The sequence below is a fragment of the Podarcis liolepis genome, assembly GCF_965112155.1.
Source record: "Podarcis liolepis genome assembly, chromosome: 2".
Taxonomy (NCBI): domain Eukaryota; kingdom Metazoa; phylum Chordata; class Lepidosauria; order Squamata; family Lacertidae; genus Podarcis; species Podarcis liolepis.
In genome coordinates this window covers 94,559,166-94,574,710 of record NC_139555.1, presented here as the reverse complement: position 1 = coordinate 94,574,710, position 15,545 = coordinate 94,559,166, and the positions used below count along the sequence as shown (strand labels likewise).

Here is a 15,545-nt window from a genome sequence, read left to right as displayed (position 1 = left end):
TGTGCAGTAAAATGTGGAAAATTTAACTCCAAGAGGGCTGGCAAATTCTCTGCTGAAGCAAAGAGGAATCTTCCTAATGTTTTGTTTCCACCTACAGTCAAATGGATAACATAATTCAAATCCAAAACTGGATATTGAAAGGAGACACAACACACTCATTCGTGCTATATCTAGGGCTCCATCCATATAGCTGCTACTTGATTTTCTCAAATCTGTTTAGTACAGGAGTGGCGAACCTCAGGCAAATACATCCCTCCGGGTTTCTATATCTGGCCTTCAGCATTCTCCACGGGCCATACACCCCTCTCCAACCAGCCCTCCTTGAGTGTTTTTGCCTGGGTAGAATGTGTTCTTGAACTCTGAAAATGCCTCCCCTTGTTTGCCTGGATGGAGGATAGAGGGAATGTAGAGTTTGTGTAGAAAGTAGCCTATTGTGCAAAGATAAAATAGGCATCAATTGCTCCATCCACTTTTCTGTCTGGCTTGGCCAACCACTGCCATGCAGCCCCTGGAAAGTTGCCCAGGGGAGAATGTGGCCCTTGCACTGGAAAAGGTTACTCACTCCTGGTGTAGCAGCTCATTTTTATTTTTATTTTTTTTGTAGGGCAATAAAGCAAGGCAATAATATGAAAGTCATGTTTGCTTCAGGAGAAGTTAAAATATTAAACAGAGAATAGTACGGCAAATCACTGTTACTTGTGGAGCAGAAGCACCAACTGCATCTACCGTTTCTTTGTGGACTGTACTATTCACAGTAATTCTCTTAAGGTGCAATCCTATACACAAGAAGTTGGTGTAAAGCAAGGCAGTATAAATTAAGCCCCAAACCCCATTCAGCAGAAGGGCTGCTGCTGTTCTGACTACGCTCGGCAGAGGGAAACCAAGCCTTTAAAATAGTGTCCTATGTGGGGTGAACAGGTCATGTGAACAAGCTAAATGGGCTTAGGATGCAACCTAAGTCTGGTCCTGCCCCCAGAATACCCTCTTTTGGAGCCTTATACTGGCCTCGGTTCAGCCAGATTCAACTCAGCCAAGATGAGCAACTTATGCCAGCTTATCTGTGGCTGAGCTGGACTTGACATTGGCTGCACTGGAGATCCACTGCATCCTAAACTGCTCATCCCTGCAGATCTTGCCATTAATTTGCCCCTTAAGATGCCTTCTAGAGGACATCTTACACAGGGCATCTTCACTTGGTCATAATTTGTCAATAACCAGGTAAACCTGGTGAATTTCGAAGGCTGCCCTGTGTATCCTTGGAAATGTTAAGTTCATGGCATTGTCCTTGATTTTCTCTCCCCGTTCCCCAGAGTTACTTTTCTCTTTCATTTCTCAGGCAAAGTAGCGTTCATTTGGGTAAACAAGAGAAATCGTGAGTCAACTGAGGGTAAAGATTACAGGCATCATAACAGGAGGAAAAGTGGAAGAATTTTGTACTTGTGCAACATCTGTCAAAAACTGGAAAACTGCCAGCATCTGCTCTTTAAAAAACAAGAAAAAAACTATTCAGACATATATGAAATTTGATGGTTAGTTAGTCATTTGTTTCAAATTAAACTTTGGTAACATCATTTTCTGTTTTAACAGCACTGCTGAGGGAAAAGGAAAAAAAGTAAATCTCCAAGGAGAGATGGGACTTCTGCCCTTGTAATAAAAAAAAGTGTTACTTAGCTGACAAGTTAAATGTTGCCTATTGCTATGAGTGAAGCCGGGATTCTAAATGGAATAGTCCAGCAAAACTACTTTTACACATTTGGGCAGAACTAACGAACAAAATGTCCATTTAGTTTCCCCTGTAGCTGTGAGGATATGACGGATTAATTCCTTTTTATCTTATTCCTGAGCTAATTGTTTCAGACTAACAATGTCGTTCAAAGTGCTATGACTCTGATCATTTTTTTATCTTATTCTGAATGTATAAAGTGAAAAAATGCTTTGGGAAGCAATTTTAAAAATACATTTCCATTAACCATATCCCATTTCAAGTGACAAATGGATCTTTTAATCAACTCCCAAGAACTTTGCAGTCATTTGCTTTGAACATTTTTTAACAACACTGTTGTGTCTTTAATAGTTGAAGATTGTATAAATTGCCTCCTGTCTATAATGATTTTTTTAATTATTAAAAGACAAAAGTTATTCTAATTTCTTAGGTAAAAGAAATGAGACAACTTATGAACATAAAGCTATGTAAGCATTATAAAATATACCTAAGGGTAAATTGTTTAGTGTTTAAAATAGTATTTAACAGAATTTACCATTCTTTTCTTAAAACTAATCTTTCTTTTGTGGGCTGCAGTGTTAATGTTGTGAAATGCAACATATATTATATACTCTGAATTTTCATTCAGAGTATTATGTTCAGAGCCCAAATGGTGATGCCATGTTATATACAACAGGCACAATCCTCTAGACAGTATATACACTCTGAACTTTATTGTAGGCCTTTGATTCAAGGCAGCCCATTTAATTTTTAGAGCAGGAGCAAACTACTTCTGTAAAGTGGTTTATGAGGATGGAACCATTCATTCATTCACATATTCAACCTATTCCCTGTCTGTCGCCATTTAGATAAATTCAATACAGGTTAAAAACAGAGATAAATCAAGTAAAATTACACTAAATCCAATACAAATATATTGGGGCTGGTTACAACCCATAGAAAAAGAACAGGGGGGTTAAACTATTTTCTCACAGTCCTGTCTCTGAATCGAGAAAGTTGGAAAAGAGTTTAATGAGTTTGAGCTTGCATTAACCCCTTGTTACAGTTTATGATATCTTAACTTTACATACAAATCCTGTGGAAAGTTTTGAAAGAAAATAAAAGAATATGGCATTATCAGGGATGGAGATCTGCAGCCTACTGCAGAGTCAAATCTTCCCCCTCTACTTTTCATGGCTTCCATAATTCCTGTTGATATGGTCAACAGTCCTTAGATGTCCAGCATCACGACCACTGGCATGGCAATTCCAATGGTTATGGCTTATATGAGGTACATTCACAAGGAGGTAACATAATTATAACTGGAGATTTTGGGCATCAAATGCATGAATTTGTGGCAGGTGGTTTTTTACTTTTTCAGAATAATGTGAAGTCAGCTCAGACTTTTCCCTCTCCCAAAATACCTTCTTCGCATTCCACCATCTTTTGTTGAATTACAAAACTGATGGGAACTGAAATTGTCAGATTCTTTTCATAGTTACTGCTCACAATACTAGGCAGGATGAGTAGTATGCCAAACGCACTGTATGCCAAACAAACTCTTCACATTGTAGTGGAAATGATTTACTCAGCAAGTTTCTTCCAGGACGTATGATACAAAGACTGTAAGAAGTGATACACAGGGCCCCTTGTGAAGTAACACTGATCTGCTGTAAAACAGTGAAAACTGACAGGGAGGTTTGTAACAGCGAGCATAACCTCACAGCCTCCTTGTTAAAATGCACAGGGGATTTACAAGTTCCCACAAGTATATCTACAGCAATTCCTTAACTGTCTGTTTCAGGACAGAACTGCCAGTTTTACATAGTGTCCCAAAGGAAAACCAAAAGGAAAGTTGAAGTTCAGTCAATGAACTCAGGCCTCTGAGGAATACAATAACTTGTTGCTACATATACAAAATATTACAGCAAATGTGAGGTCAGAATCTTTGGTAGGAGACCAAAAATTGTTTTTTCCCCCCAGAACTCTGAGGGCAGTTTTCAAAAAGGCATCACTCCTTACAGTGTGTACACTCATCCACTGTTTACCTCTCATACATAGGTTTTACACACCCCAAACCTGCAGTCTGCTTAACCAGAGATAAGTGAACAAAAGATATGAATGTATACACCAATGAAAATTATTAGCGTCTTTCACAACACTTTCAACTCTGTGTTGAGATATGAAAAACCTGTATTAAAAAATCAATTGTTGTGACATTGATGAAACTCAATTACCTAGTACAATTTACTTACTTTGTAAAGCCAGTTTAAATAGGATATTATTTCCTTCGAAGTTCTTCCACAGCTTGGAATGTAAAACAAAGGTCTGCACATGCAGAGGTAATTATTTTAAAGTGTATTGCAACTGGAGGCTCAGGTGTCCTTGGTGGCTAGGAGTGCCTATTTCCAGCTCCAGCTCGTTCACCAGTGATGGTCTCTTTTGGAAAGAGAGGACTTGGCCATTGTACTCTGGTACAATGGTACCAATCTGGTAACTTTCTGATTGGATTATTGCCTCTATACAGTACAGTGGTACCTCGCAAGACGAATGCCTCGGAAGACGAAAAACTCGCAAGACGAAAGAGTTTTTCGTTTTTTGAGTTGCTTCGCAAGACGAATTTCCCTATGGGCTTGCTTCACAAGACGAATACGTCTTGCAAGTTTGTTTCCTTTTTCTTAAAACCACTTGAAGAGGTGCAGTTGCGACTCAACCATGCTTCGCAAGACGAAAAATCCGCAAGACAAAAAAACTCGCAGAACGAATTAATTTCGTCTTGCGCGGCACCACTGTATTAGGCTATCCCCGAAGACCACTCTGAAGCTTCAGGTGGACCAAAATGCAGTGAGCAGGGTTCCATTTTGAACTTCTTTTAACCCACGTATTACAAGAGCTGCATTGGTTGCCAATTTATCTCTGGGCCCAATTCAAGGTGTTCAAAGCCTTAAATGACAGACGCCTCAAATACCTGAAGCACCATCTCCTTCCCTGCAGACCCTCTTAGGTGTTATGATTGACAGAGGAGGGCTTTTAGGTAGTTCCAATACCCAAAGAACTACAGGGAGTGGCGGCCCTTGAGAGCACCTAAACTGGCAGCAGATAAATTGTAGAATTTCCTCCTCACAGAGGCGAGTCTGGCCATCTTCACTGTATTGTTTTGGTCAGGTACTAAAGATGAACCTCTTTACCCTCAGCCTTTGATAGCTGAGATGTGTTTTCATGTCTACCTCTACTCTTGGATTTAAACTGCATTTGTTCTTATTTAAATTGCATTGCTTTTTCATTTAAATACTGTTATCTGATTTTAAATTATACAACCATGCTATTGTAACTAGCCCTTCACTTTACACTGAAGGGCAGATAATAAATCACAAACTAAAATAATAAAAACCAATAACATAGTTCAATTTGTAGACATGACTTACAGCTCAAGAGGTGCTAAGTAAACAGCTGCAGCGGGAAACTATAAAGACTTCAAAAATTGGTGGGCAGGCCCAGGAAAGCTATCAAGGGGTTAAAAGGCTTTGTAGCCCAGGAGCTTATCTGATGAAGCTCTAGAAACCTCCCCAGTGCAAGGGCCAATATCATGTGCAAAAGCTTTTATTACAGGTTCTGCATTGTTTCCCCATAGTTATGGCTTATTTGTCACTTGGCTAATCACAAACAGACAAAAACGTATCAGTTTAATAAAGTGAAACCAATATTACAAGTCAGTTTAGTATTTTTGGAGAAAAGACACCCCCAAAAGTTCTTTAAAACACACATACTTGAGATTTCAAAATTAACGGAATTCACCCATCATTAGATACTGGTTGCCTTCTTTTCTTCAACAGATATCCTGACTAATACCTGTCCAAATAGTTATTGGAGAGTTTCGTTTTCAAAAAGGAGGGGGAAACTATCTTCAAATTGTCTCTTCCTGAACAAGCATTTCAGTGAACAAACAGCTTTCTAGTGTGGGTGTTAGTAAGATCCCATCTGTAGATTACGAAATGATTCTCACCTTTCACCATGTATTTTTTTTTTTTTTTTTTTTGGATTGCAGTGCTTAGTAATATCATCCTGCTTTTTTGTATCAGCTTCTGTTTGGCACCTCACACAAGAGTTTTCTGAAGAAGTCCAAAGCTTAAAAGTCAGTGCACATATTCACACATGATGTTATTAGGTAGATGATTGACAGCCATCTATCTATAGGAACACATGGCAAAAAGATATGCCACTGTCTGTTGCTTATAGATAACTCCCCAAAACATTTTAAAAGGCAAGTGGAATTTGTATTAGGGATACTTATGCTCTAAATATGTTAATGGAAACCTAGGGCACAAAGCACTAAGTATTAGAATGGATTCACTTAAACTAACTCAGGCCCACTGACTTAAGTGTCAAAAGCAAGTGCACTTGATATAGAATGATTGGCACTTAACATAGAGGACTGGCAATTACAGCTCTAGTGGCCTGCATGTTTCAAAACATTCATGCAATTAAACTCTATCTTATTTAATTTCAAAGGGGAAAAAACCTGTCAAAAATGAAAGGATCAAATGAAAGGGAAGAGACAAAGATGGAGAAATCAGAATGCTGGAAGACCATTTAAAACCAAGACAATATAAGCTCAGCTAGAATGTATACAGGAAGTTAGGAAAGTACAAGCAAGCTGAAGAGTACACCAATCTCCACCTGCTGATTTTTGCTGCTGAGACGAGATGAGCCATGGGAAAAAACCTGCAGGTTGAACACTAACACCAGCAGTGTTTCCACATGCAGTATCCAGCGTCAGGCTGCTATGGGGGTGAAGTGGGGCAGGGCGGCAGATAACAGCTTCCCATGCATCTGTTGAGGTTCCTTTAATTGCTGTTAAGGGAAATCTGGTACATGTGCTTCCCTTATCTTGCAGGTCTTGTGATTTAGTGTTTGAAGGTCGCTGACCTGACAACCAGCCAAGTAGGTCACTGTGACCTGGCAACTGGTGTGGTCATTCTTGGGTATATTAAGAGGGGGCTATACATTGCCTCTTTGCTTCACTGCAAGGAAGCTCTGCCAGATTGATACTGAACTCTGTGCTGTATGTATGCTTTGAGGTGCCCTTGCTTTGCATTTGAAGCCTGCACCTTCTACTAGGGATCTAGTGGAAGGCTGTATATAGTGAAACTGCCTTAAGGCTTTGGACCTGTCAGTAAAGGACTGAAATCACTGGAGAGTTGGAGTCGGTCTCAATTTCTTCCAGCACAAAACTCCACTGCCACGAAGCTACACGCTTGGGGAGCTGCACTCGTTTGGCACATGCCATAAGCCAACACCTACATGGGCCCATTCCTCTGGGATGGGCCCAGTGCAACCCTGGAGCTGCAAAGTTAACAAGCAGCAGCATCTGATGGCCAGAGATAGCCAGCAGGGCTTAAGATAAGGCTTTTGAAACAGAACTTTGCCCTGCTGTTTCTGCCAAGGGTTTGGTACTGCTCTCTTCCTATAAACCAGCAAGGGGCCAAACACCCCTTATTCAGGAGATGAGACTGGGCTGGGCGTGAGACAATGAGAAACACTGCTGTTTCCACTTCCTACTTACAGGCTTCCACTTCCTGCTGGAAAGAGGATGTTGAATAAACACACAAGACGTAACCGGCTGTACTTTTGAATAAATAAGGTATACTATTCATTGTATCAAATTGTAGATTTCAACGGAAGTTTCATAAAGTTCAACAAAACAAAGCAGAAGGCCCAGTAGATCAGTTCATTCTCTAGTCAGTTCATGCATAAGGTCCATACATGTATAAGTGTCTCTTCTACCTGTCTGTTCATAGAGTCCAATAATCCACATGAAGGGTTGTTACAGTTCCACAGAATCCTTTCACAAGTCTAAAACAAGGATTTCCGGAATATTAGCCTTGTTTCGCCATCCTAGGCTTCATCAGTAGAACAGGCTCATATGTAATATTGCAGGATAGTGGATCTTATAGCATATATATGACTTGGTACAAGGCAGCTTCCTATATTTCTGTCTTGGAAGTTGTGAAATGGAAGGGTGGCTATAAAAGTTTAAAATGAACCAACCAATAAAGGCTGTACTTGGTGCCTGAACTGACACTAAGTACACCAAGTTTCAGTTACGAAACAAAATCTACTTCATTATCTATAGGTTTTCTCCAAATATCCCATTAAGTTGTCATCAATGTTTTTCACTTTACAACTTGCAGGAGACTGTAGCTCATTACAGACGTTGTCAATAAAACAACCTGTGACAATTTAAACTATACCAAATGAAGTAGGCCATGTCACTTTAATTATTCTTTATCAGCATTTGCCTTACACTCCTGAAAGATAAAATTTGTTTGGCACTCCTGAAAGATAAAACACAGACCAGGTTCTGTAGAAATCAATATATTGGCACCTAATATAGTGGGGGAAAGATTTAGTGGGGAGAAAGATTATCTTAAACAACCACACTAAGAAAATCAGCTATATCTACCTGTGATTGCTGTCTATGTTATGATTGGGTAACATGAAGATGCTGCTGGACTGCAATTCCTATCACCCTTGATCATCCATCATACTGGTAGGCCTATCAACATCTGAAGGGTCACAGGTTTCCCACCCCTGGCCTATATTATATGTTGGCATCCATCTCTCTTGAGAGACAATGAAGCGTGCCTCCAGGGGTGAAGTCAAACAGCTGTATTAGGAACAGAGAAGGTACAAGTGTGGGCAGTGTGGATGTAAGTCCTGGGTTGCCCAGATGACAAGAACTCCCTCTTGGTCTCACTGATACGGTCCAAAGGAAAGCAGAGCAATATGTTTGGCAACAGCTTGGCTGCAGGAGTTGCTGGAAGGAGGCGTACAAGGTGCCATCCAACTGCCCTAGGGACAGGACTCTGGATTTGTGTAGGGTTTACTCCTTAGGCTTTTCTTCTCCTGAAGATTTGTTATTTTATTTATTATATGTATTGTATCTTATAAGCTTACAATGACTGAGAAAACTTGCAGATATTGGGGTGCGGGGGAAATTGTATCACAGAATATCCCACAAAGCCTTGTGTCTGTTGTATTGCACAAATGGACTTCTGTTTGTGGAGCTAATAACAGCTTATTTCTGAACTTTACTCATGCAAGCCATGTTCCCAAATGAGCAGTGCAACACGTGATGAGCAAACATTCCTTTAACAACGCTGCAGCAGCTGCCATGAACAAGGAAGTACGGTATATTTTGTTCACAGAGGTGCATCAGCACAGTTATGTGAGCTTCTGCCTCATACGTTACTCCAAATCATAAACCAATTTACAATTTGTTGAATGTAAATAAAGTGACTTTTAATATAAACTGACCAGGATATTGCCAACTATATATTTATCAGGATACGTTTTCACACTTTGTGATAAAAAATAAAGTAAAATAAAATGCTGCACTAGCAGACCTATTTTGATCTTGATCTGGTGTTCAATAATTCACTATGTCTGGCTTGAATTCTGTTGCTTAGTGGCATTGAATAATCTTATGGTCCCCATGGTAAATATAATTTAAGAAAAACGTATTATGCTTAAAAAGAAAACATTTGATGTCCATATGTTTGGAAATCTCACCTAAACTATTTTTAGATATGTGGTCCTGACTAATGTGCAAAAAAAAGAAACAGAAAACCAGCGAGCACTTTTTAAGACGCTAAGCTTCTGTAGGCCTTAAAATCCATTATGACTTTTAGAGTGTAATCCAAACTCCCTTCCCCCAACAGCTGGTGGGGTTTTGCAGAATATTTGGGCTACCCCAATATCTGTAGCCCTGCCATGCTTGGCAGCCATGATGGAAGATGGGAAGGGAAAGACAAGCAGACCAACCCAGGCCTGATTGCTTTGCCAGCTACAGGCTGGTGCAGCAATCAACCCCATTGCCAACACAGGACCAGCTCTGGATCTAGTGGATCCAAGGCTGGCTCAGCCCACCCCACTCCTGGAATGCCCAGTTTCAGGGTTTTTTGCTGGGTTCTGTCTGTGGATAGGCCACTGACAAAACTCTTGCCTGTCCATTCAGCAGGCAGAAGGTGGGAGCACAAAAAAGGGGGGGGGAAGCCTCATTCTTTTTGCTAGATTTGCCACTGCTTGTTTTGAAGTGGTGGCAAGCATTTTAGAGTCAAGTAATCTGAAGGGGGAAACAGAGTTTGCATTTCTGAAACCAGTAAGAATAAACTTAATAAACTTATTTAGATGAAAACCCCTGTCCCCCCCCCTCACGAAAAAGGAATAACTAGTACAGGGCCTCCCAAGCCAGTTTTGCACCACAGCATTGAGGAGGGGGCTTAAAGCCCCCCCTTTAATCCCAATCCAAAATGTCCCATTCCACCTATTTACAATGGGAGGAAATTTCCCACCCCCTTCAATTCCATCTATTTGTTTATTTAATAAAAATCAGCACACAAGGACGAAAGACACAAATGATGCCAAATTAGGTCATGTCTAATTTGATTCTGAAATGCATGCTTTCAGAGCAGCATAGGCCAATGCAAACACCGATAGTCTGACTTCATAGCATGAATAACATTTCCTCCTGAATATACTGCAACCATTCAGTATTTGTCTTTATTTTTTTTACTGCCAGAGAAGAGTACTAATATTTCCAAACATTTCTTACCTCCAGAATGAGTTGATGGCCCACACAGCAGAACAACCCCTTGTCCTTCTCGTACAGACACAGTGCTTCTCATTTTTGTCTTTAAGTTTTCAAGATCTGTTTATTTTATTTTTCCAAAAGAAGGGAAATAAACGTGTTAGCAAACAGGTATCAACAAAAGGAGCAAGGTTTTTGTTTCAGTACCTTTTGTCCTAAAAATGGTAGTTTCCCCATTGATTTCAATGAGATAATTGGTCATGGGGAGCCAATTCCATATGAAATGCTTCTACAGAATGTCCATTATTACCAGGGGTGTTTCCAAGGTTCATCAGTCATTGTTTCGGTATAAGAGCAAACCTCAGCAAGTCACAACGCTTGCTTTTCCTCCTTCCCGCTTCCGCTCATTCACTTATTTAGCTAGGTGCGGCAGGATGTGGCGATGGTAGTGGCAAAGCGGTAAGGGAGTCTCTCCTTCCTTCCCTTCTTCCTTCTCCCTACCACCTAGAACACTGCTATGACATCATTCTGGGCACCTGGAGCTTCCCCAGAACACTTAATATTAACATATTAACATATTATATTAACATGTTAACATATTAACATCAGGAACCCAGGAAAATTACCGTACTTATCCGTATATAAGACAAGCTTTTTTTACTCTAAAATAATATTCAAAATCGGGGCTCGTCTTATACATGGATAGTGCAGAGGGGGGATGGGCGATTGGTTGCAGCCGGGAGCAGGAGCTTGTCAGTGGCGATTGGGTAGCTGAATGGTGGCTGCAACAAGATATGCCTTGGATTGGCTGTTGCTGCGGCGACTGGGTGGGTGATTTTTGGATGTGGCAAGGGCGTGCACTTGCCGGCTGCTGCTGGTGAGCGGGCAGACGCCTCTTTGCTTCTGTGACACGTGCGATTGGCAGCGTTTGTCAGTCTGGTGAGTGATTTTTGGCATTCCTCCCCCCAAAAAGCTCAACAACTCTGGGCCATCTCCCCCCATTTTCTTAAATTTGAGTCAGTGGTACAGTGGTACCTTGGGTTACATACGCTTCAGGTTACACACTCCACTAACCCAGAAATAGTGCTTCAGGTTAAGAACAGAAATTGGGCTTCGGCGGCGTAGCAGCAGCAGGAGGCCCCATTAGCTAAAGTGGTGCTTCAGGTTAAGAACAGTTTCAGGTTAAGTACGGACCTCCGGACCTCTGGAATGAATTAAGTACTTAACCTGAGGTACCACTGTATTTCCTGGGCATACTGCAGTTTAGTTGCTTTCCTGCTATGGTTGGGAATGGTTTTATGTCTGCTTATATTTTAATATTGTATCCAACAAGTTCTACTTGGGAGTAGACCCACTGAAATTAACATGGGCCAGCCAGGTCTATTAACTTCAGTGGGCCTACTCTGAGTAGGACTAGCACTGCATACAACAATGTGTCATTTTAGAGAAAAAATCAAAAAAATCCTTCCAGTAGCACCTTAAAGACCAACTAAGTTAGTTCTTGGTATGAGCTTTCGTGTGCATGCACACATATTCAGTGTGTATCTGAATAAGTGTGCATGCACACGAAAGCTCATACCAAGAACTAACTTATTTGGTCTTTAAGGTCCTACTGGAAGGATTTTTTTTATTTTGACTATGGCAGACCAACACGGCTACCTATCTGTAACTGGAATCATTTTAGAGAGAGAGAGCACACATATGCATTTTAAAAAGTTATAATGCTTTAACATAAATTAGTATAGGATACAAGCGGGGGGTGGGGAGTAGGACAGGCCAGATATAAATTGATAGGGGAAAAATAAGTTATTTCAAAATATGGACTATGGTGCTCAGCTGAACAGCCTAGGCACTCATAAGGATTAAAGGACCAAGCCAGCTATTTTCCTAAAATACCTCTAGTGCATTTCTCATCTAGATGTCTCCATATATACTGCACATTCCCCATGTTTATTGGGGCATGTCACCCCACCATAGATACACTCATACAGCCTCTGTTTTCTCCAAATTATAAGCTAGAGTAAAGGGAGGTACATTCAATTCAGTCAGGTCCGAGAACTGCCAGGCAGCAACAGTTTCAACAGCCTGTATTTTTGTTTACAGTTATATAAAGCATAGCTACTCAGGTACAGATGTTCAATGATGCACCCAAAGGACACTTCAAAGTAAACTATCTTTCCAACAACACATAATGAAAATGGTGGAGTGACCAAAAATAGTTATTCTGTGCAATGTAAAGTCTTTCCCAACATTTTTTTAAAAAGCAACAGCAGATGTTCACCGAAGCCACTTAAACAACAGTAATTTGGCATTTCAATGCCTCATTATTCTAAAGAACAAACTGTTGAATGCAATCACACCACTGCTGGTGTACTGCAACCTCATCCAGTTATTTTAAAGCTTTTAGAATAGCTAACTAAATAAATAACACATAAATAACACACTTGTGAGCTCTTGATAATAGGGTTAGTAAAATGCAAAGCATTACTAGTGTAATATATCATTTTAGCAAGCACTCTTAATTCCTTCATAGTTGCAGGTTTCATCTGGAATGCACAAATGCACAAAGCAAAGATGGAAACATATTTGATTATTTTTGATTCTTTAATACCTATTTTTCTATTAAAAAATATCTCTAACCGGTACAGAAAACAGAAGCAACAACAGACAACTTATTATTATTTTATTTCTTTAATTTGTATGCTACCCTATACCCAGAGGTCTCAGGGCGGTTCACAGTACAAAATCAAAATATAAAACCACAAAATACACAATCAAAATAAAAATTTGCCCCAACCCACCCCCTCCAATTTTAAAGGGCATAGGATGTCAACTCAACCAAAGGCCTGGATAAAAAGGAATGTTTTTGCCTGGTGCCTAAAGGTATATAATGAAAATATTAGAAATATACACAGTTACATATAAAACGCTATGTTGAAACAAAGTTACGAATATATAAAAATTGGTATCAATTCATTTTCCTTCTAAAACTCTCCCTCTTGGCCTTTGGGTTCTCACCCTGGGTCCAACAAACTCTTAGCTCACCCACAAAAGTCTGACAATGAGAAGAGTGCCTGGAAACAGTGGACATCACCCTAGTCTCTCACTCTAGACTTGCTTTTTATGGGCAGGTGGATGGGACTTCCTCAGGCTGCCCACAGCTGTGTCCAATTCAGCTGCACTCTCCACACCCAGTTCCAGGTACAGCAGGTTTGTTGAGTTTCCCAAAGGATGGGAAGAGGACCTCATTCCACTCACAGCTCTTTCTTCACCCTCTGTCCTCTTCTCCTCCCCCAGCTGCCTGTGATTCCCTGATCAAACTTTTGTACCTGTGTGCAACTGTCCTAGTTTCCCCCTTCTGTGCAGGGCAGTGTTTCTTTCCAAATACATATTTCCCTAAGGATGTTGTCATGCTGCAATTTGCATGGTCACCAACAGGTGACACTGTAAATTACAGCACGATGACAAACTAGGGTCTCAGACCTGCTGGGTTATCACAGCAGCATCAGAACGAGGAGGAACCAGAGGCAGACAGGCCAATAGGTGGTTGAGGCTGGTGAGCAGCAGAGGCCAGGAAGTGGAAGTTGGGAGAAGTCTAAAAGGAGAGGATTGGGTTGGTTTGGAGAGCTTGGGGAGGGGAGGTTTTGGAAAAGAGAATGGGGAGGGAGCAGCTTTGGAGAGGAGTATAGGGAGCAGGTAGTTTTGTCAAGGACTATGGGAAGGGCTTCTATTAAGCCTTTGGAGATGGAAGGTGTGGCTTTGGTGAGAAGCCCCCTTGAGATGAGTCTCATTGGCATCTTCCCAACACTGGGCAACCTGCAATATCCAGCATGCCCTTCCCCATACCCAAACTCCCTCTCTGTCCAATGCGGCAGTCACAGTCCTTGCAAAATGCGAGAATAGTAATAATAATAATAAATTTTATTTATATCCTGCCCTCCCCAGCCAAAGCTGGGCTCTGGGTGGCTAACAACAATAAAACAGTACAAAAGTACAGCATAAACAACACTCTAAAATCATTCATTATAAAACTTTCCAAAATGTCTGATGTTTCGGGGGGGGGGTCACTGAAAGGTGGTCACTTTTCTTGGGATGTACAGTGGTACCTCTGGTTACGTACTTAATTAATTCCAGAGGTCCGTTCTTAACCTGAAACTGTTCTTAACCTGAAGCACCACTTTAGCTAATGGGGCCTCCCACTGCTACCGCGTTGCTGCCGCACGATTTCTGTTCTCATTCTGAAGCAAAGTCCTTAACCCGAGGTACTATTTCTGGGTTAGCGGAGTCTGTAACCTGAAGCGTATGTAACCTGAAGCATATGTAACCCGAGGTACCACTGTATCTAACTAGCAAACTAAATAATAAGTAGAACTATGGTGTGTAACCATGTTGTAACAGAAGAATATTTTTTATAGAATGGTCTCCTCTTACAGATGTATGACTAAAAATATATTATCATTTTAGCTCCAGCTCAGTTTTGGAATAAGGTGTTTGCTGAGATCAAACAAACAACTGCTCTATCTTTCCACCTGGAAATTCAACCTGTATATGGAAACTGAATGGGACTTGAAAAGTAAATACTGTAATTTATCTCTCATCAGTTAACAGCAGCCCAGGTTCCATTGCCAAGTCCTAGAATATCTTCTATCTTAATAATTTGGATTGCTGGCACTCTAGGGTATGCCTCCATTTGTTTTAATTATGTTTTTATTGTTGCATAGTTAATTGATGCATGGTTCATTTTATGTTCTGTATCTGACCCTGATATCAACAGACAAAAACAGGTTATAAATATTTTTAGAAATGCAGAGTGATATCCAAACTCTGAGTGACTGGACTTTCACTCATACAATGATACTCCCCCACTGCAGTTCACAGCACACACCTCTCTAGACAAGATTTTGACGGTGCGCAGGGGTTGATGGAGAAGAGGGGGAAACCTTGTAACGTAAGCAGAAGTCTGTTGCAACATCAAGTGGGCCTCACTGAATGTCACCCAGTAATAATAGTCATAATAAATTACAGCTTCTGGAGATCTAGAACCGATTTGTGGCTAACAAGATTTCCTTGATGGTGCTGGGGCTTTCTGAAACAGTGGGAATGGTTTGATAGTGAAACAACTAGTCTCTTCTTCAAGTACGGAAGCAGCTCTGTCCATAATGGAAAACAAGTGTATCTTTTTCCATATGGCAAATGATGGAAGATATGCCTAAATATGAGCAGTGATTTAAGATTGTAATTTCAGGGAAAATA

General features: G+C 40.6%; 1 protein-coding gene across 3 annotated transcripts in view; it reads right to left on the bottom strand.

The window, feature by feature from the left end:
* The window catches only part of LOC310701129 (contactin-3-like), a 164,839-nt gene that overhangs the window by 67,303 nt on the left and 81,991 nt on the right, over positions 1 to 15,545 (bottom strand). For 2 of the 3 annotated variants that reach the window (XM_083491446.1, XM_083491445.1), the window contains exon 3: positions 10,317 to 10,412. The exons of the other annotated variant lie outside the window; for it this stretch is intronic. In XM_083491446.1, coding sequence (XP_083347572.1) covers positions 10,317 to 10,412 — 96 coding nt within the window. The remainder of the gene's footprint in view (positions 1 to 10,316; positions 10,413 to 15,545) is intronic. 3 annotated transcript variants of the gene reach the window in all.